The sequence below is a fragment of the Nelusetta ayraudi genome, unplaced genomic scaffold (genome assembly GCF_046127955.1).
Source record: "Nelusetta ayraudi isolate G7.1 ecotype Tasmania unplaced genomic scaffold, CSIRO-AGI_Nayr_v1 ptg000033l, whole genome shotgun sequence".
Taxonomy (NCBI): Eukaryota; Metazoa; Chordata; class Actinopteri; order Tetraodontiformes; family Monacanthidae; genus Nelusetta; species Nelusetta ayraudi.
This window is the reverse complement of record NW_027466083.1, coordinates 6,214,537-6,234,878: the sequence shown is the minus strand read 5'-3', so window position 1 is coordinate 6,234,878 and position 20,342 is coordinate 6,214,537. Positions and strand designations below refer to the sequence as shown.

Genomic DNA, 20,342 nt, shown 5'->3' with positions numbered 1-20,342 from the left:
CATTCTTTATCACTCACTAAATCTGATTGGCATACCTCTTTTATAATGTGTAACCTATTTTAAAAAATGTTAAAAGTTCAAAACTTTTTTTTTTCTTAAAGATCCTTGGGGTTAAACGTTTACTTTGAAGATGTAAGTCAGAAGCAGTATTTCCTCTTGAATAATTTATTGTGAAGGTAAAGCCGGATTGCTCTCGTGGTCATCCCGCCTAGCTTGCCATGTGTGTTTTCTGTTCCCCGGGGCCACAGTATTTTCAACGGGACTCAACTTACTATTTACCGGACTTGATATGGCCGCCTGACCCGAGCTAAAGCAACCCTCCTTTGGTCATTATCCAGACGAAACACTTTTTGCACAAAGTTTTCCGATCTAAACTTGAAGACCTTTTTTATACTTTTTTATGTCCAGAAATCACGATGCAACCCCCACCGAGAAAGGTGAGTTGTCCCTGTTTGTAACTTAGCCGTTGAGGCTAACATTACTCGACTGAAACGCTGTCGACGGGCTTGCTGCATATTTAATGGGCGAAAATGTATGCTTTGTTGTTATGGATCAAGCGAGATTGTTTTGCCAGTTTTACTCTAAAATTGCTCACCAATATTCCCTAATGGTTTTGCGTCTTATTTGGGAGGCATCGAAGAAAGGAAAATTGGGAAAACTAGTGATGCACTGCGATTTTTTTTTTAAGGTGAAAAGTCCGTTACTGTTCTCGAGTAATGGTTAGACTGCAAACAAAACATGTTTAACAGCTTGTCTAATATAAGACAGTGGAAAAAGTTTTGTCCCTGTAGTCATTTTTATGTTTTTAGCAGCTCATACGCTACATTGGCATACACGTTTACAGAACGTATTTTAAGTACCAGTTGCCTCATCTGCGGTTTAATGAGTTTAAGATGCCCTGGCAGAAATTCCAATTTAAGCAAACTGGATTATTGTTTAAGAGTTTTGTCACTGCCGAATTGGAGTATGTATCTATATCAATGAATTCCGTATATCAAATCAGCCAGGACAATATCGTTGATGTCGTTTTGGTGCGGTTCGGTTTTAAATATGGCTAGTTCTTTATGCGGTTCCAACGAACGAAACACGGTTGAAATTTGAGTGAGGCGATAGTTTGCCGTCAAATAGTCATTAAAGCTCTAATACAAGATGTTTAGTTGGAAACAATGAACGAGAAACAACATTTCTTTTTTTGTTGTTGCGTAAAATGCTTTGAGTCTTCAGAGCCTCGTTCAGTGCGAAAAAAAAGGTCGGATCATATTTCAAAAACATGGCTGAGAAAATTGACCATTTCTGTCCCAGAACTTTAAAAAATAAAATAAAATAAAAAAATAAAAAATTACGGGGCTTTGTGTTGTTTGTATAATTTCAGCTAAAAGTACGCCATGAAGCTTAAAAATCTTATTTCTCCTGGATTTAATGGGTTAATTACACACATCTTATGACTTCAACACAACTGAGATATGATTTGATTATTCAACTGTCTTGACTGAGTACGACTTCTTGACTTATAATGGGTATAAGGGAGGGGGATGTTGACATATAATTACGAGGAATGCAAGTTGGTCTGTCTGTACTTCCTGTTTCTTTTGACTTAAATTATTTAAATAATAAAAAGGGTCAGTCTAAGCAAAACCTCATGATGCTCAGTGTATCCTGGCACACCAGATGGAACGTTTCCAAAAGCCTTTGGTTTTATCTCACGTTTCTCAGCGTTGAAGTCTGAACAATCCATCTTCTGTGCGAGGTCACATACGTATTGTGACCCCTGTATTTAATTAGTTAACTTAGTTACACCCCCTAAAACCAGAGAAAGCCTCTACGCCTGCTGTTGTGCTGTTGTAACATTTCTTATCTCACGCCAGATAAACTTGGTTACATTTGACTACGGAAGGACCTGAAGTGTTTCTGGCAAGGATGAGTTAGTGATGAATTAGTTAGCGGAGTTAGCTGAGCTTTTGGGTTTCAGTTTGTTTTCTCAAATATAACAATGTAGGGAAGCTATTAAAAACGTAAACACTGTGCTAGTAACAGTGGCAGACGGTTCTAAAGAGTGTTTATTTCTTCATAATTAGTGTGCATTATTCTTTGAGGACGTTGAAATCTTTTTATTGGCTGCTTGTGGCTGTCGCGGTCAATTATATATTTTTCTGCAAATCATTACAGGGTTGTAATAAAAAAAAACAAGTTATTGCTCCCTTTAAAATGAAGTGTTCATTTAACCATGATAAAAACCACCGACTACAATAGAGTAAAACCTCATCAAATAATTAAACACACACTTCATTGTGTGTAGAAAAGCGGAGACACTTGATCATGGCCTAACTCAGCACTTCACCTTCACAATTGAAAACAATGATTTATCCCTCAGTTTCAGTCCCACTTCTTGCTGCAAAGGATTTTTGGTGTGTCCAACCACGGCTGAAACTGCTTATGTACCTGTTTGTTATTTTTAATAAAAAATGACACTTTTCAACTTTTTAAAACCGAGTTCAATTTTGAATTGGCAGTGAGTTGAAAGTGAAACGTTAACTTAATTCTGCTGATTAAAATCAGCAAGGATTTTTTTTTTTTTTGTAGTTTCCCTGTTGACACCATAATGAGACTTGTCTCCAGCTCCTACAGCCAATTAGAATCCACCTAGGACAACTTCTTGCTCCTGAGAGCAAGGGAAGGGAGAAAATTCAGCTTGATCAGCACCAGTTTCTTGCTGAACTGTCTGAATTCAATCCCGACTCGCCCCGATTTTGAACTTGCCGGTCTCTCCTCCAGGTCCGGGTCACCCAGGAGCTGAAGCACACTCACGGAGAGCAGCTGAGCAGGTTACATGTCAAACACCAGACAGAGTGTGACCTGCTGGAAGACCTAAGGTGAGCCAACGGAACTCCGTATGAGGTCCATTTATTAAAACAAATGTTGATGGAGCGGGCCCTGAGTTTGCCGCTAAAGCCTGAATTAATTACCATCAGAAATAGAGAGAGAATATTTTGTACTCCGAGGAGTCCCGTACAGGTTGCCACTGTGGAGTAGAAGGTTGGCAGGAGTGCTTTTATTTTGATTTTTTTGGTTTGTTTTTATTTCATTCTAGATATTTTAGAAAATATGTAATGTTTGTAAAGGCCAATTAACCAGGAGCCAGTGGGAATAGTTAGTGCTAGTTAGAGCTTGATGACTCTGATCAGGCTGGCATCCTAATCATTGGTTATCTGCTTTAGTTACATATGACTCAGCGCAAAGTTGCAGCATGTGCATCTCTCTTTCTGATCAGATACCAGACACCCCAACAAACTAACTAAAAACATCACATTCTTGATAAGACGTTCTCTGGATGTGAACTGTTTGAAATCACACGCCACCGACGCACATGCACACAAAAGCTGTCGGGCCCGACAATGCGGTTGTATCCTCAGCTTTTAGTGTTTGGGGCTGAGCTGACAGTCTCCTGGCTCCCCACTTCCTGTCTGTGGTCGATGGCAAAGCTCTGAAACCTCCAAACAGCTGGAAGTAGAGGTCACTGAGAGCTGCCAGATGTTCTGGCTGTGCCGAACGGCTCGCTGTGGGAGGTTCTTGGAACGCCGGCCCCTCCGCAAAACAATGCGACAGGGTCAGCGCGAGGAGAAATGATTCAACAAACGGGAAAAAAAAAAACACATCAGCAGAGCCCGTAAGTGAAGGCTCCGTTTGGCGTAAATGACAGGAAGTCTGCGGGGGGGAAAGGGGAGGGGCGGGGAGCGCCGTAGATATGCAGGGGGGGGGGAGCGGAGGAAGAGAGGGAAGCTCCCAGGAAGTGCGGCAGATTGTTTGAGTCGGGCGGAGAGAGGGAGTCGAGTCTCCACACGTTTAATGACTTAATGAGGATTCAGCTCCAGTGTTTCCCGGAGCGCCGACCTCCCTCACATCCAGCCCCAGATATCTGTGTTCCTTTAATCATCCACCAGCAGGAAACACAGTTTAGACACAGTTGTGCCTGAATTTAAAGTTGTTTTTTTTTAATACACCACGTTCACCATTAAGTGCCACGATCTCACAGTCAAAGATCATCTCACATATTTCACTGCCTCGGTTGGAGATAGATAGATAGATAGATGGATAGATAGCTAGATGTACTTTATTGATCCCCAATCGGGAAACTACACTGTTGCAGCACTAAAAAGTAGTAGTAGAGTAGTTACAAACCCATTCAAATCAATCTATGCACAACAAACACCCAAATGCAGATGTGCTGCTGCAATTTTCAGCTTCTTTGCGATCCATTTTTTTTTTCTCAATCAATGACCGACATTGCATTTTTTTTCTCCAGATCATTCAGCCAGAAGAGAGCGGCTGTAGAGAAAGACTACGCTCTGGTAAGACAATCCCAGCTCCTCCTTGTCTGTCACGGTGCCGCTCTCATGTTCGTTGAAACATCTTTTCTGAACTCCAGCCGGCCGTCTGCGCCGCTTCTTCCGTCTCCCCGGCCAGTCACGCAAAGAAAAAACAAAACCCAGCTCCGCAACAGACAGAGTAATGTCTTCCGCCGATGTGTCAAGTTTGTTTTCTCTCTGTCGCCGCATCGCAGCTTCCGAAACCGACCCGTATGAAAGGCCCCCTCGGTGCCTCGCGGGCGCTGTTCAGGTTCTGCAGCCCGGTGAGGAATCTCCAGCCGCTCTGTGAAGAGTTGGGGGTCGTCTGTAGTCGGCCTGCCCTGCACGATGACGCTGAGCGCAGAGCGCACACATGTTGTTGTGATTCTCCACGGAGGAGAAGCTCACAGGGGATCCGTGCCGCGTTGAAAATCTCAGAGTCCTGTTTGTACATAATTTAAACAACGTGGCTCCGTGGCTGTCACGTTGCCTGACACACAGACTGGGAGAGTTGGGAATAGAGCCTTCTGTTCTGCCCAGTGTGAGTCTAAATAGAAGGCTAATGAAATTCTTTGAGGTCATTCTTAGTCGGAGTTGGAGTCACCTTACTTTTTGGTTTTCTGGCCTCTGTTCATTTATAGGAAGTGTTGTAAATGCATTTGTTCACAAGACATGAGAGAGTTCTTGCTAGGCTTTGCAACCTCTCATAAAGGCCAATCAACCAGGAGCCGTTTGAAATAGTGCTGGTTAGCGCTTGATGACCCTGATCAGGCTGGCACCCAAATCATTGGTCCACCGGTTAAGTTACATAGAAACTTTACATATATACAAACTTTACCTAAAGTTACATACACACTTTTGGACAAAAATAAAATCCTGTTGTTTTTTTTTTTTCTCTGAAAACTCGATTTTCAATTTAGATTTTTTTTTTTTTTTTGGTAAAACTACAAAAGACAATGGAATAAATTATTTCAAATTATTTATGCTTATTTTTTTTAAAGAAAAATAGCAACAAAAAAAATTCCCTCTTGGGAATAGAAACCATAAAAACTTTTACTTTGTAATCTGGATCTTTTAGAGGCGCAGTCTGTAAAATTTTGCAAACCACAGAATGGCCTTATTCATATTTACCACGTATGCCACTGTGCCCACTGCCATGCCAACACATGAGCTGGGCTGTTGGAGCCGTCCTGCAGGAAGCAGGATACTTCCGCCTCACTCTGCAGACGTTTGTCTCTCGTCAGCAAATTCCTTTTGGAAAAGTGCAGTCTGACGCTCACCCCTGTTTTCTGGAGTTTCACATCTTTCTTTTAGCAGCTGTGATGTCAGGATGCAATTATTAATCCCCGAACACGTTCTGCGCCTTTGCTGCGTTTCCAGCACCGATGCGAGGCTGTATTTGCGCCTGTCAGAACGCTGTCAAAACAACGCAACCTCCATTTTTCAACTGGAAAAGAAGTAGAAAAGGCACGCAATAAAAACAAAAACAAATACACCCGAATCACTGAGATGCAGATTTCACAGGACGTCTGTGTTTGGCGAAATACGGTTGGTCATTTGCGGTGGAATTTTTCCTTTACAAATTACAGGCATGGCGCATTCGCACGGGATCAAGATCACAGACGTCCTCTGTGATTATTACAAATTACCAGAGGTCCCCAGGTAATGATACTAATCCCGTGCGAATAGGGTTTAGCATCATACAGCAATGTTTTCAACACTATTTTATATGAAACCGATCCCTGTGAATGTGACACACTGCTGCCTTTAACATGTCTGTCTGTCTTCCGGCCAGAACACTTACCGATGAAAGTGTGTGACTTGAGGGAAGGATTTATATATATAAATAATACTGTCATCTTTGCCCTCAGCTGAAGAATGTGTGGCAGTCTCCTGCGTGTGTTTTGCAGTGCAGTGTGTTAGTCAAACAGTTGTGTTGCTGCTTGAATCGAAGTGGGTCACAGTGTCTCTGGAACCCTCTGTCCTCTCTGGCTTCTTCTTTCCATCCTTTTTGCACGGCTGTTTTTTTTTTTTTCCTCTTTTGGCCGGGGAGGCTGGGGGGGATCATCTCTCACACCTGCAAGCCGCTCCATCCTCGGACCGATTGATATTCACATCACTGGCTGTGATTAAATGTCCTCCTCTGTGCAGCTTCTTCCTCCAGCCATCCTTTCATCCCTCCTCCTCCACCTCTGCCCTTGTTCTCTGTCTGCCAGGCCGGCTCGCTCCTCTCGCCCAGTCCCACAATGTTGGGGTTTGTGATGCTTTCTCATGCTTTGGCACACCAAATAACTAAGAATACAAGTTCACGGTCAAGGCCTTGTCCTTTCCGTAGAGGAGAGACGGAGGAGACAGGGCTGCAGAAATGAAATCAAAAGATGGAAGCATAACGCGCTGGCAGCTCGCGTGAGTCAGCCAGTCAAGCCACGTCGGTTTTATCCACTCCACCTTTCGTATGTTTACCTTGATCTACTATTTGGGTCCTCCAAAGTTTCCCCGCAGCTGCTAGCAGAGCTGCAGGAATCCTATATACCCCTGTGGTCTGGAGACATTTCTTTTTTTTCACTTCTATAAACGAGCCAGCAAACATGCGGACGTCCAAACTCCTGACCAACAGGTGAACGAGTTCACGCTGTTGAACCTTTTTTTACCTCAGATTCATGGCCCTCAAATAAATCCAGGTGGGGAACATTTATCGCGACGCTCCCCCTGAAACCGTTTTTTGTGGCTCAGACTGTGGTTTATGGGAGCAGGCCAGACGAGGGCAAAGCCCTCCGAGCACGACCCAGTGTGAAGACGAGGCGCAGAGAGAGTGTGTCCGTGTCAAAAAGGTTAAAGGTCATCTCTGTTTTTTGTCTTGCAGGCTCTGCAAAAGTTGGCCAATCAGTATCTGAGGAGGGAATGGCCTGATGCCTCTCCAGAACAAGATTCCAGGTGTCTTTTCCAAGCACAATGTTTTGTTTTTGTTTGTTTTTTTCACCTCTACAGACATTGAATTAGCTTGTTTATAGTTACATCCCCATTCCAAGATTCCAACGATTTTAGGCTTTTTAGGCAAGGCAAGGCAAAGCAGCTTTATTTATATAGCGCATTTCATACACAAGGCAACTCGGTGTGCTTTACATGATTAAAAGTTCAACAAAAACGAAGAACACTGTCTTTAAAGACAGCTGCAGCTTAAAATGCATAAATAGAGCAGTAATAAAGGAGAATAGAAATAAAACGCTGATAATAATAAAAGCACTCAGTCAGAAGCGTAATAGAAAAGAAGAGTCTTTAACCTGGATTTTTAAAACCATTCACACTTAGGGTTGCCTTCACTTCTGTTGGCAGCTCATTCCATTGTGTGCAGCATAACAGCTAAATGCTGCTTTTCAGTTTTGGTTTAGCACATACTCACACTCTACGTTCCAACATTCAAACTGTCCATATTGTTAAATGCAAGGACGGCCACCCTCCCTCCTACACGGCATATTTTATTTCACACATCATGTTGTTTTTTTGTTTCAGGAGCATGTACTGCGTATGGCGGGCCTACCTTGAGGGCATGGTCCAGGCCACCCAGTCCAGAATCGCCGCCTGTGAAAACTACAAAGTCCAGGTCGCCGACCCGGCCAAGATGGTGCGACTGCAGAAAGACCAGCAGCTGAGGAAGGTACGATGAGAACAATAAACATTTATGCTGGTGGTCAGGATGGTCACCATCTTTGTCAGAGGTTGGAAACAGGATGCTAACGTTTAATATAGTAATATTTATAGTAGTAATATAGTTTTGTAGATTAAAACGCCATGTATGTTTAGAGCAGATTCTGCTCGCAATCCACCAGTGTTGGTGTAATAAGTGCAGTTAAATGACTAAAATAAGTGTAAGTCACATTTAGTAATTAAAACCAAAGTGTTTCTGTTGATTTTCACGATTCACCACTAACTTGGAACTGGGAAAACATTTGACATGAGGTTCTCTCCTCCTCCTTTCGTCGTCTTTGTGTGTCTACATCAGTGTATTGACCAGCTGACGGCAGCTCAAGCCGAAATGCAGGACTCGGTGAAGGAGCTGACAAAGAGCAGGAAGAAGTACCTGGAGGCCGAGACCATGGCGCAGGCCGTCCGCGAGAAGGCCGAGCAGGACGCCAAGTACGAACGCTAATCACCGTTTGAGTTCAGTAGCGGCTCATATCAAAGGTCACACGTTACAGCTTGTTGCAAAAGCGGGAAGTGTCCTATCTCAGTTGATGCATGATTGGACATTTCACACCCTACAAGAGAAGAAATGTATCAATCTGATTGGTTAATGTAGTTCGGCAGTTACCACCCTTGTTCTGGTAAATGCACCGTCATCCAGGTCATATGCAGGATGTAACGTGACTGTCTTCACTTGTTGCATCAGAGGTTGTGACTCGTTATTGTGTCTTTGCTTTCGGTATTCAAGTAGGTTGCTAATTAGGTTTTACATGTAACCTCAATCCTTTATCTTGTATTTTATGGGTTATCGTTGGTGCATAATAATCAACGTACTATTTAGAAATCTCTTTACCCAGGAGAGTGACTTTTGAATGATTTTAATCGAATCACAAGCCAAGAAAAATATCAGCAAGAAGAAGCATCAGCGCTGTAATAACTTAAATGTCTGTCGGTGCCATTTGGCTTCTGTCCAGGTCCAAGTTGAGTCTCTTTCAGTCCAGGTCCAGTCTTCAGAGAGCCAACGTGAAGGTGAGAGATATTGGAACCAAAGAAAAACAAAGACAGTCAGTCTTCCCTGTTGGTGGCGTTGCAGCATCCTGACTCGTCACTGTGAACTTGTGCTTCACAGCTGAAGGCCAAGAGGAACGAATGCAACTCCAAATCCACCCACGCCAGGAACGACTACCTGCTCACGTTGGCGGCTGCCAACGCTCACCAGCAGCGCTACTACAACACAGACGTCATGGACGGCATCAAGGTGAGGCCGGACGCGCCTGAGTACACAGCGTGTGTGCTTTCATTTGCCTGTGATTTGGAGCTCAACGTGTCATTTTGTTGCGCAGGTGTTGGACGGCAGGATCCACGAGCAGGTGAAGGATTACCTGGTGTCGCTGTGTCAGACCGAGCTGGAAGGCTACCAGAATGTCCACGACACCTTCAGCCAGGTGCTCGGCCACTCCGGCATGGTGAGTCTCCAGACCCATCTGAAGGCTTTTTCTTACTCCAGCTGCGTTTCCATGACAGTTTTTTGCAAAATAAAAACGATATTTCTAAAAATTTCGACAAAGTACAAGTGCGATTTGCAGGTGTTTCCATTGAATGGTGTGAAGCCATAATTCTCGTAAAATCGCGTCCCGCGAGACCCCACTTTGAGCAGGATGGAGGTACAAAGATTGTTGTATTTTTCTCTTTGATTACTTGTAAAAAAATATATATTCCGGATGCGCCATTTTCTCTTGAAGTGACCTGGTCACGTGACCACGTATGGCACTTTCGGTGACGTGTGAATGCAAAACAAGTGTTTTCACGACACTTTTGTGATATACCTCTATATCAATATGTCTGAAAAACCTCCTCATGAGAGCGTAAAAACCTTCTAGCGATATTTGTGAGGTCTTTCCGTTAACTTTTTTTTTTTTTTTATTGCGATATTCAGGTTTTGCGCAGTTCAAGGGGTAATGGGAATGCAGCTACAGTTTCATGGTCAGACTTTCATTGTTAAAGGCCAAAAATGTGCTCAAATTTGGATAAAGAACACCTACGATCAAAGGTGAACTCTGATGTCCCAGAGCAGCATCCAGGCTGTGGGCGCCACCTTTACGAGTTTGCAGCAGCTTCCTGTTTTTGTCACGATCGAACCCTGGCTGTCGCTTGCCCCTCTCTCTCTCTCTCTCTCTCTCTCCACAAAGGATGCTGATTGGTCAAATCTGTGCAGGATGAGTCAGTGGAATTTTAGACATGACTTCTTTGAAGCTGTCTGGCACATTGGAACAAATTTCAGGAAGGAAGAAAAAAAAAAAGAGTTTGTGTCATCAGACGGAAGATCACGTCTGAAGCTGTAATACCTCTTCATTAGCTGCTGATTACACAGTATGTGAATAACCTCAGTTGGATTTTCACATACTGAGATTAATGTCAAAGGGAACTAAAAAGCGTCAATCTGCAAACGTAACCGCTTGACTTTCAGACGAAGATTGGTGTCATTTTCTTGCCCTTGTCACCCACACGCAGGTGCAGCAGGAGTTCCACCAGCAGCTGTTTGTGCAGAAGAACCCTGTATTCCAGCAGGCGCCAGACTTCCTGTACCAGCCTGTCGACTCAGACACGGTAAATCCCAACGTTGTCCCTCTGAATTAAAAAAAAAAGTGTAGACAGTGCCGAGCAGAACACAGGGGTTGTTCCTCTGTCTGATAGCAGGTTTCCGTTATGGTTTTTTTTTCTGGTCCTTCCTAAAGCATGCAGGTGGACTGGGTGAAGGTTTTTAGTTCTTCAATGCAATAAGTGGTGAAGTCTCAAACTTCCTCCTGCCGATGACCGTCCCTCCACCTGACTTGAAAAAGTCGAACTGCTGAACATACAAACATGAAATACCAGTCAACACTTGGTGCTATGATTGCCACACAGGACAGATTCACATTGTAGGCCTGATCTACTGCTCTATTGCAGCCACTACAGATTTGCAGGCCATGCATAATGATTTTGATGACCTGAAATGAAGTGTCTAGACCAGGGGTGGGCAAACTTTTTGACTGGTGGGCCACAATGGGTTCTAGAATTTGACAGAGGGGCCGGCTGGAGCAACAGCAGATGGTTGGAGTGTTTTGGTGACCCACCTCATGAGAGGAAAGAATATATCATGGAATATGTAGAAAACATGACCTTTAATGTCTATTGAAAATGAACAAAAGCAAAGTTAGAACAAAATATGTCTTTGAAGCCCCACCCACGGTATTTAACTCTTTATTGAAATAAAATACAGCTGTTTTATGATTTACTTAATTTGAGTATAATTTCTTCAAGTTTACCGGGTCAGATTAAAAAGCTCAACGGGCCACATACGGCCCCTGGGCCATAGTTTGCCCATGCCTGAGCTAGAGTCATCGTTGAACGAGCCGTGATTTCACTCCTGCTTAAGGGCACGTTCAGACTGCTAGCCAAAATCCGAATTTCAGCCCATCCAGATTGAAGCTGGATGGCTCTTTTGTAGTGTGAACAGTCACAAATCACATGAAATCCGATTTTTGCAAAAAGGATTGAAACCACTTCCGGGAGGTTGTTTCAAATGGCATTTGGACAGATGTGTCTCAGTCTGAACAGCTCCAAACACACCGATGGGTTTTGACCGTCCGTGACGTCACTCTACACGACGCAAGACCCAATGCTCCAGACGAGAGGGCGCCATTCCAGGTGCGTAGCTGTAACGTAATAGAGCAGACAAAAGAAGTAGAAAACAGCAGTCCCTGGACAGAGGAGGGAACTCATTGGCTCATCAGTGTGTGGGGAGATACTGTAGCTCCATTCAAGCCAAGCTCCAGGGAATGTAGCGCAACAAGTCCATTTAGTTTTTGCCGCTGTCGCAATTATATGACGTCACACACGACACGCGCTCGGCGACGCCTCCACTCCGACGTCGTTGCTACAGCAACCTGTCAGATAGGTCAGTAATGTGGCCCAGTCTGAACAGAGCCAGATCCCATTTGGACACTTGCTGAAAACAGTGTGGACAGTCAGCCCTAAAAATGTAACGGATGTAACGAGGAATCTGATTTGAATCAGATTCACCTGCAGTCTGAACGCAGCCTAAGATGACTCTTTCTGAGAAGACAGAAGTGATCGTTGTATCATTGATAGTGACTTCCGGCTTCGTCTACCTGGACAGAAGACGCTCCGCCTGCTGGGCTCCTGCCTCGCCCACCCCTCACGAAGGGGGGGTGAGCTTGCGTTGTTACAGCAGCTGCGGGATTCAGCCTAAAATACCAGCATTCGCTCTGCGCCCAATGCATTTTCTCAGTGGCCGCTCGGCCTCTGGTGAAGCTTTTGCATCGACTGTAAGTCGTCAGACGCCCTCGCCCGTCTCCGCCGGGCAACACTGCACAATTTGTTCAGCCGGCAAACGCCGGTGTTGTTTTCACTGGAAGTCAAACAAGCGGCAGCCTGTTCCTAAAGAAAACATCAGTGGTGGACTAGCACCCTCCCGTCCAGCCCACCACCCCGCCCTGCCCTGCCCCGCCCTCCCAGCTCCCCTAGCCCCAGCATGGCTGGCACCAGACGGAGGGATCCGGTGAGGGGCAGCGCTGAACCAGGAGGGAGGGGCAGGAGGTGGGCCGGCCCCTGTGAACTGGGCCAGCTGTGAAAAGGAGGCATTGTGAGTGCCTCAGAGTGCAGCGACCCTCACCAGCCCAGCCTGCTCTCGCTCACACACACACACACACACACACACACACACACACGCACACACCTCTCTGGAAAAGTTGAATGTTAAATTAAAGCTTTGATTTGATGCCTCCGACTGAGACTCTCCTGCCTCACGCTTACATAACCCTAGAGGCCCACTTAATGTCAATGTTATTACACTTCATTAATATTGTCATAATTGTTATTTGATACAAAAAAAAAAAGAATATATATATATATGTATGTATGTATGTATGTATGTATGTATGTATGTATGTATGTATGTATGTATGTATATATATATATATATATATATATATATATATATATATATATATATATATATATATATATATATATATATATATATATATATATATAAATATGAATGTAAAATTACCATTTCTGACTGGAGGACTTGTTCATTTTTTGACTTAAAATAATTGCAGAAGCTAGAAGACAAAATCTCAAAATGATTTATCCTTCATTTGGTGATATATTCCCCAATAAATGTCGACTAATGGGACCGATGTCGCATGCATCCAGCTTCAATGAAATTTGTCGACGGTGTTGACACTGCTTTCCAGCTCCCATTCAGTCAGTGCCCAACAGCGAGCAGCTCTAAATGCTCATCTTTGTGTAAAATGTGAAAGAGGAAGTTTCCACACTGACGCTCTGACTGTCGCTTAACTTTCACCGCTGGCTTTCGTTCAGACCACAAGGTCCTCTTAAAAGCCACACAGTGGCTCGTATACATCTTATGAAATGAAACAAGTTTTTTTTTGAACACATTGTTTTCTGAAAGACCCTCCTGTGAAGATGTTTGCACTAAAAAATATTCCTGCGGGGATTTTTTTTTTTTAACCAAACCGAAATAAATCTCTAAATTGTTGATTCCAAAAGTAAAAGTTTGCACACTGTTTTTAGAAAGCGTCTTTGCTATGTTGGTATTTCTTCATCACCTTTATTCTGTGTGTGTGTATGTGTAGGTCATGCAGGTACAGAGAGAGAGTGGCTCGGCGGAGGAGCACAGTTTGGATAAAGAGGCACGCAAGTGGGCGAGCCGGGTGGCCCGAGAGTACAAGAGCATCATCCACACCCAGAGGGTAAGAACTGGCTGCTTCCAGCCGTGCGCAAGGTCCCACAAAGCATCAGGTTTAGCCGCAGGCTGTAAACAGACTGCTAACAGTGCTGTTTTTTTTTTTTGTGGCTGCTCCACTGGAGTCTGGAATGACTAATAAAGAAAGTTGGAATAGAAAACTCATCTGACAATGAGTGCAGTGTGGGAACTTTGAGACTGAGGCCAGCAAGCATCCACATCTACATGTTTACACCTGCAGGATTCATCAAACACAGCTCTTTGTCTTTTTGAGAAACTGTCAAAATGCTCCGTGTTTGTGCCATTTATCCTCAATATTTTATTGCATTTGCACATTGTGACACTCATGCCACTCTCGTATTTCGGCCAGTCATAAATGCACTTTGACGATCCTCATCTGTTTATTGGAAACTTCAGTTTTTAATGAGAGGTGATTAAATGCTTAGAAATATAGCTGTTACAATTCTGTGCCCGTTCACACATGGTTGCGCAGCAGCAATGGTCACTGCGTGACTCTTGATAGTTTAAAGAAAACAGAATAACACTCTCCTCTTGAGTGTGGAAACGCCGCTGTTGCATCACTGTCTGGACGTTTACAACTGGCAGAAATGGAATTTGACCGTTTTACTGTTGGAACCGGGCAGGAAGGCCAGTTTGATAACCATAAACCCAGAGGCTGTAAACTCATCCAGCCGGCGTATAAACAGGAGACAGATTTCATAATCATCATTCTTGACATTTAACCCAATGACAGGGATACGTCTCTTCCAGCAGCGACTGCTTTTTTTTTGTTCTCCCAGTGCTGAATGTGTTCCAGGAAGTGACCAAGTGTGTGTGTCCACCTTCATGCGCATCACATTTGTGTTCTGTGTATTCGGTCCAGATATAGAGTTCATATTTGTCGGCTGTATTGGACGATGGCTCTGACTGTGTGTGTGTGTGTGTGTGTGTGTGTGTGTGTGTGTGTGTGTGTGTGTGTGTGTGTGTGTGTGTGTGTGTGTGTGTGTGTGTGTGTGTGTGTGTGTGTGTGTGTTCCAGATTCTGGAGGATTATGGGACACAGGAGTCGTCGGAGCAAAACAACAGTGATCTTGAGACCAAGATGGAGGTGGCCAGACAGAGCCTCCGCAGGGCAGAGGTGTGTGTGTGTGTGTGTGTGTGTGTGTGTGTGTGTGTGTGTGTGTGTGTGTGTGTGTGTGTGTGTGTGTGTGTGTGTGTGTGTGTGTGTGTGTGTGTGTGTCAGATTTCTGTTTTCCTAATCAGTCTCGTGTTACTGGGTTGGGGCAGTGCTCCACCTGCTGGTTAAACGATGCAACAACATTGATCACTGTGAAACGCTGCTGATATTTTTGATGGAGAATTTTTTTAGTACTTTAAGCACATCACATGTGTACTTGGCCGTTCTGTTTTTTTTGTTTTTTTTTAATGAAATGTTGTCTTTGAACTTGTTTTTCCAGAAAATAAATATTGTCTAAATGTCAAATTAAAATTAGCTGAAGAGGGAAAACATTTTTTTCCTGACATCTCAAAAAACACATCTTTAAAAAATCAAAGAAAACTGTTCTTGACTGCTCAGACCAGCAGCCGCTTAGAACTTGATCCCCATTCACGGTCCTCCCTGTCATGCTTGCTATTGTACAAGAATTTTCCGTTGTTATGGAGGACATAACGTGTTCCTCAGACGGTGAAGGCGAAGGCCGAGGCTCGTCTGGACTTGCTGAGGCAGGCGGGCGTCGCAGTGGAAACATGGCTGAAGAGCGCCATGAACCAGGTGATGGAGGAGCTGGAGAACGAGCGCTGGAACAACCTCGGCAGCCACGATCCCTCGCTCTCGGTAAGCGACGGCCCCGCTGGTGAAGTTCAGCTTCTTCTGTCAGACGTCGTCTGTCCGCAACTCACAGAGTCCGGCTCTGCCTCTCAGGGAACGGCGGATTTGGAGCGAGAGGATGAGGAGGAGACGGAGGACAGCGGCGAGGTGTTGGACGACAGCAGCTCCAGCCCCTCCAGCACCTTGAGAAACTACCCGCTCACCTGCAAAGTGCTTTACTCCTACAAGGTACCACCACAGTTGAAACGCTCTGGTTATACAGGTTTATACTTTGATTGATTGGCACTTTCTCAAGTTAGGTTTTCTGTGTAGATAGAAAATGAAGGTTAAATTTAGCTAAAAAATTACCAACTTTCAGAGGATTTGAAAGTAGATCATTGGCAGAAAGGAAAAACCGAATCTCATAAGCTTTGTGGTTTCTGTTCCACATTCGTGTGCACATATAATGATGTTGGTTGATCCTCCTTTTTCGTGAGTTTTAGTTTCAGCAAAACGGGTCATTTTCTTGTCTGCAGGCGTCTCAGCCAGACGAACTGACCATTGAGGAGCAGGAGATCTTGGAGGTGATCGACGACGGAGACATGGAGGACTGGGTCAAGGTGCGCATCACTTCAAAACTCAAAGCGTCTCATGTTGCCGTGGTGACATTGGGAAGATTCTGACTGGCTGTGAACGTCTCCCGTCCAGGCCAGGAACCGCAGCGGGCAGGTCGGCTACGTCCCGGAGAAATACCTGCAGCTGCCCTCCTCCAACAGCCTCCTCAGCATGCTGCAGGCTCTGGCGGCGCTCGACGCCCGCTCACACTCCTCCAGCAACTCCACTGAACCTGAAACCGAGCTGCCCACCGGCTCCGTCAATGGAGACTCCATCGGTGAGCTTCACCACCGGGGGAATCTCGCCGCTTTGTTTTTATTTTGTTTTTATTTATTTTTTAAATGTGCCCTTTTGTGCCGCAGTGTCGTTCGCCAAGGCGCTGTACGAGTACACGGGGCAAACGGACGACGAGCTGTCGTTCCCGGAGGGCGCCATCATCCGCATCCTGAGCCGCGAGACCCACGAGGACGACGGCTTCTGGGAGGGGGAGTTCAACGGCGCGGTGGGCGTCTTCCCCGCCGTGCTGGTGGAAGACCTCACTGGCAGCGGCGGCGGTGACAGCGGGGATGGCAGCGCACAGGTGCCTTTGTTTATGATTATTCATTTTCAGTCACGACGCAGCCGCGCTCAGACGCTCAATCACAGGCGTCGGTCATGTGTTCAAATCAGTGTCAATAAAACAACAGAATTACTGTTCAGCCCTCCCCCACCCCAGAAGCCCACCATAAACTCCCAGACTGTTAACACGGCGGACACTTTCAAATATCTGGGAGGAACTCTGGACAATAAACTCACCTTTGATCAGCAACACCACGGACATCCAAAAAAGAAGCCAACACAGACTGTCAGCCATCCGCAAACTTAAAAGACTACACGTTGCACCCCACCTCCTGTTGCTACTCTATCAAGGCATCATTCAACCCACCCTTGCGTACTGGGCCACATGTTCCTCTGATATGCTTTCTGTCACCAACCGGGCCAAACTCACACAATACCCACACAATCCCACTACCCTCAGGGTGCAGGTACAGAACCATCAAGTTCAGGAGGGCTGGGCTGGGGAAAAGCCTAATCCCTGCAGCCACAGTCACCCTGAACAGCAGGCCCCAGTGATGCGTCTGTCCAATCTTACTATTGTGCTGTTAAATAAGTTGCCATTGTTGTTATGTATATCATTGGAGTGTATGTAGTGTCTGTTTGTGTCAGTGAAGACAAATAAATCAACCAATCAATCAATGTGTTGATCTCGGCGCTCCTCTCTTCCAGGCCTCCCCCTCCCCGCTGGCACAGTGTGACCGCTCCCCCCGCAGCCCCTTCCAGACGGGACCCCTCCACAGCAGCCCCCTGGCCACGCCCACCACCTCTTCACCGCAGTCCAGCCCCTGCAGCGCCACCGCCTCCCCGATTGGCCGACCGCCTTCCTACCACAACGGACACCACAGGCCACCGCCGACGCCCCTCAAGAGCCCCCTACAGAGTAAGAGCCGTTGGGTTGACTGAACCCCAACCAGCCTGTGCGTGTGCATATGTGTGTATATATGTGTAAAAAAACGAAAACTGTGAATGTAGTTCATGTTATCCATGTCTGCTCTCCAGGTCCTCGTCAGGGCTCTCCTCAACCCCCCAAATACCCAGAAAGTGGATCAGGCACCATTCGACCGGTAAGCAAACAGCCTCTATTGTGAACACGCACTAAACCAGCCCCCCAGACTCCAAGATGGCTCCCATTCATTTCAATGAAGTCGCTCACCCAGTGAGCCGAAAAAGTTTTCCACTTCTGCATTAATGGGCCCATACGTGCGCAGTAGTGTCACTTCCCATCATGCCTCTGTAGCTCACATGATCTATTTGGCCAATCAGAACAATTCTGGAGAACATCACTTACTGACACGTCAGGACGCAGACAATCAGAACAAGCTGAGAGACAGCAGCACGTACAATGTTGTGACGTCACGCTGGGAATAAACTCTTTTCTGGTGATTTTCTGGCCATTATCTTTTTTTTTTTGAATGACTAAAAGGTCAAAACTGAAAAATCTACAATAGAGAGATTTGATATGAATCACGTTTACCAGTCGTCCTGTCAGCTGTTTTAAAGGCATTCATATTTGTATTGCGGTCTATGGGAAAAATGCTTTTTGGGCCCATGGGATTTTCTTTTGCTGCAGTACCTCGAGTGGCCACCATATTGCCAGTCTGGTATCCAGTTCTTATAATACATCCATACACTAAACACACTTTTGCACTCAGAATGCAAAGCGCTCAGTTTGATTTTGTTGCCTTTATTGTTTGAAAACAGCTGTGTTGTAATTGAGATATTGACCAATCTTTCCAGGTCAGAGCTGCTCCTCCGCCTCCGAAGCAGCATCCTCGGGGGCAAGTCAAGCGGAGGGAGGAGGTGGAGATCACGCTGGTGTGACAGTGGTGCAGATCGGAGGAGAAAAAAAAGGAAGAACATGAAGGTGCTCCATGCTCTGGTGACACCTTTTTTTTTGTGTTCTGCAGAAAAAAAAATAGTGCCTTTGTCTAAACGTCACTCCCTCGGTTCGCCTGTGTTCACTCCCCTCTCAGCCTTGTTTGTTTTGTTTTTTTCCATCGCTGATGTGATTTAAAGTGGCCTGACAGAGGGTGTAAACGGGGAAACCTCCGCATGTGTGGATCAGACTTCAATCTTAACTTTGACACGGAAACGTCGGGAACTTATCAGTGTTCAGGGTTTTTTTTTCAACGCAAACAGTCGTTTACACTCCCATGAGGACTAATAAGTGGAATAGCAAAAGTGTTCATGTCTTGCTGAGTTGCATTATTTCATGGTTTTATATTAATTAGATACATATTACTGACATACATTGATTAGATGAACGCAGCACTCTTCTGCACAGAGTTGTGTCAGGCAAAAACGTGACACTCATTTTCACAACAAGCAGACAGGCGGTCAAGTTTCATTTTTAAAATTGGATTCCTTCTATGCTACCATGTCATTGCAGTGTGTTGATAGCAAAGCTTTTCATGTTGTTTCCACACCTGAAATTCGACAAGAGGAGTCCTGTTCATTCCCTTATTTAGTGTTTTGTTTTGGCTCTTGTGTTACGATTAAAGACGGAAGAGTTAAAGACGTGGGCCGGGCCTCTCAATACTGGTTATTGATTGGCGTGTGTCTTACACCCATGGAAAAAAAAAAACTCACCCAATGCTATAATGTCCAATTCTTCTAAAAAACAAACAAACATTTTCATTTTCATTTTAAGGGGTCACAATTACTGTGCAACAGTAGACAGAGAGAGAAATGCAGTTCAAATCTGAAACCTTGGCTTACTCCTCAGACCAAGATCTGGCTTTTTGGTCCGGATCCTGGGATTTTCAGGTGTGAAACTGTCGGATGTGACTCCCTACCAGGAACGAGGCTGGTCCTCTCCTCCAACAACCCCCCACCCCCACCCCCTCCACCCCCCCACCCAGTGACTGCACTCAGTCACGTGAAACAAGGGAAAAGTGGCAATTTCAGTTGTGCGACGTCAGTCAGGAGAATCTTCTTGGAAAGTTGTCTTATCTTTTACTTGCTTGAAAGATGAACCTGCCTCCTTGTTTGTTTTATTTGCATGAAACGCTGAAAATTATCCAAAAGGGAGAAATGTGCTTACAAATTGATGTTTATTTTCTCTCTTTCCTGTGTTGTTTTAAAAAAAAAAATTAGAAACTTAAAAGGCAGCCAATAAGGGTTGCAGTTTAATGCATTGGTTTGTCAAGGAGAGTGCATTTGGTGACAGTTTACGCTGAGGTTTTGTGCAGTTTAAACATGCTTTTATTTTGAAGGAGGTAACCATCCTGAGCTGCTAGCTGTTCAATTAAAAACAAATCTGTCATAGTGAAGCACTTTTTGATGTCTTCAGTATTGTCAATGCGACATTGTTTGTTCAATATTTCATGTTGTTTTGTTTTGTTTACCTTTTAACGGTTCTTGTTTTATTTAGCCTTAAATAGCCGCAGTAGTGTCTTTGATTGAGAAATGATCTTATTGTTTTAAATAGTTTACAGTGAGCTTGGAGATGCTTGTACAAAGAATAGCCTTTTCTCCTGTTTTGTTTTGTTTTTGTTTCCTTTTAGTTTTAGGATGAAAAGTAAAAA

General features: G+C 44.8%; 1 protein-coding gene across 1 annotated transcript; it reads left to right on the top strand.

Moving 5' to 3' along the window:
• The first annotated feature begins 209 nt into the window (after positions 1–209).
• LOC142891968 (F-BAR and double SH3 domains protein 2-like) lies at positions 210–20,069 on the top strand. The gene is made up of 20 exons (XM_076031933.1): positions 210–437; positions 2,773–2,870; positions 4,301–4,346; positions 7,207–7,277; positions 7,854–7,998; positions 8,344–8,477; positions 8,999–9,053; positions 9,154–9,282; positions 9,368–9,490; positions 10,536–10,631; positions 13,688–13,804; positions 14,836–14,934; positions 15,478–15,630; positions 15,718–15,852; positions 16,140–16,223; positions 16,312–16,495; positions 16,581–16,798; positions 17,485–17,695; positions 17,815–17,879; positions 18,553–20,069. Exons 1-20 carry the CDS (start codon positions 417–419, stop codon positions 18,634–18,636), a joined length of 2,268 nt encoding a protein of 755 aa, XP_075888048.1. The 5' UTR covers positions 210–416; the 3' UTR covers positions 18,637–20,069.
• The last annotated feature ends 273 nt before the right edge of the window (positions 20,070–20,342 follow it).

Bases quoted from the DNA above. Each gene is read 5' to 3' on its own strand.
- LOC142891968 (XM_076031933.1), top strand. From the start codon at position 417: ATGCAACCCCCACCGAGAAAG. The intron at 15,853-16,139 runs GTACCACCACAG...TCTTGTCTGCAG, and splicing joins AAGTGCTTTACTCCTACAAG to GCGTCTCAGCCAGACGAACT. The intron at 16,799-17,484 runs GTGCCTTTGTTT...CCTCTCTTCCAG, and splicing joins GCGGGGATGGCAGCGCACAG to GCCTCCCCCTCCCCGCTGGC.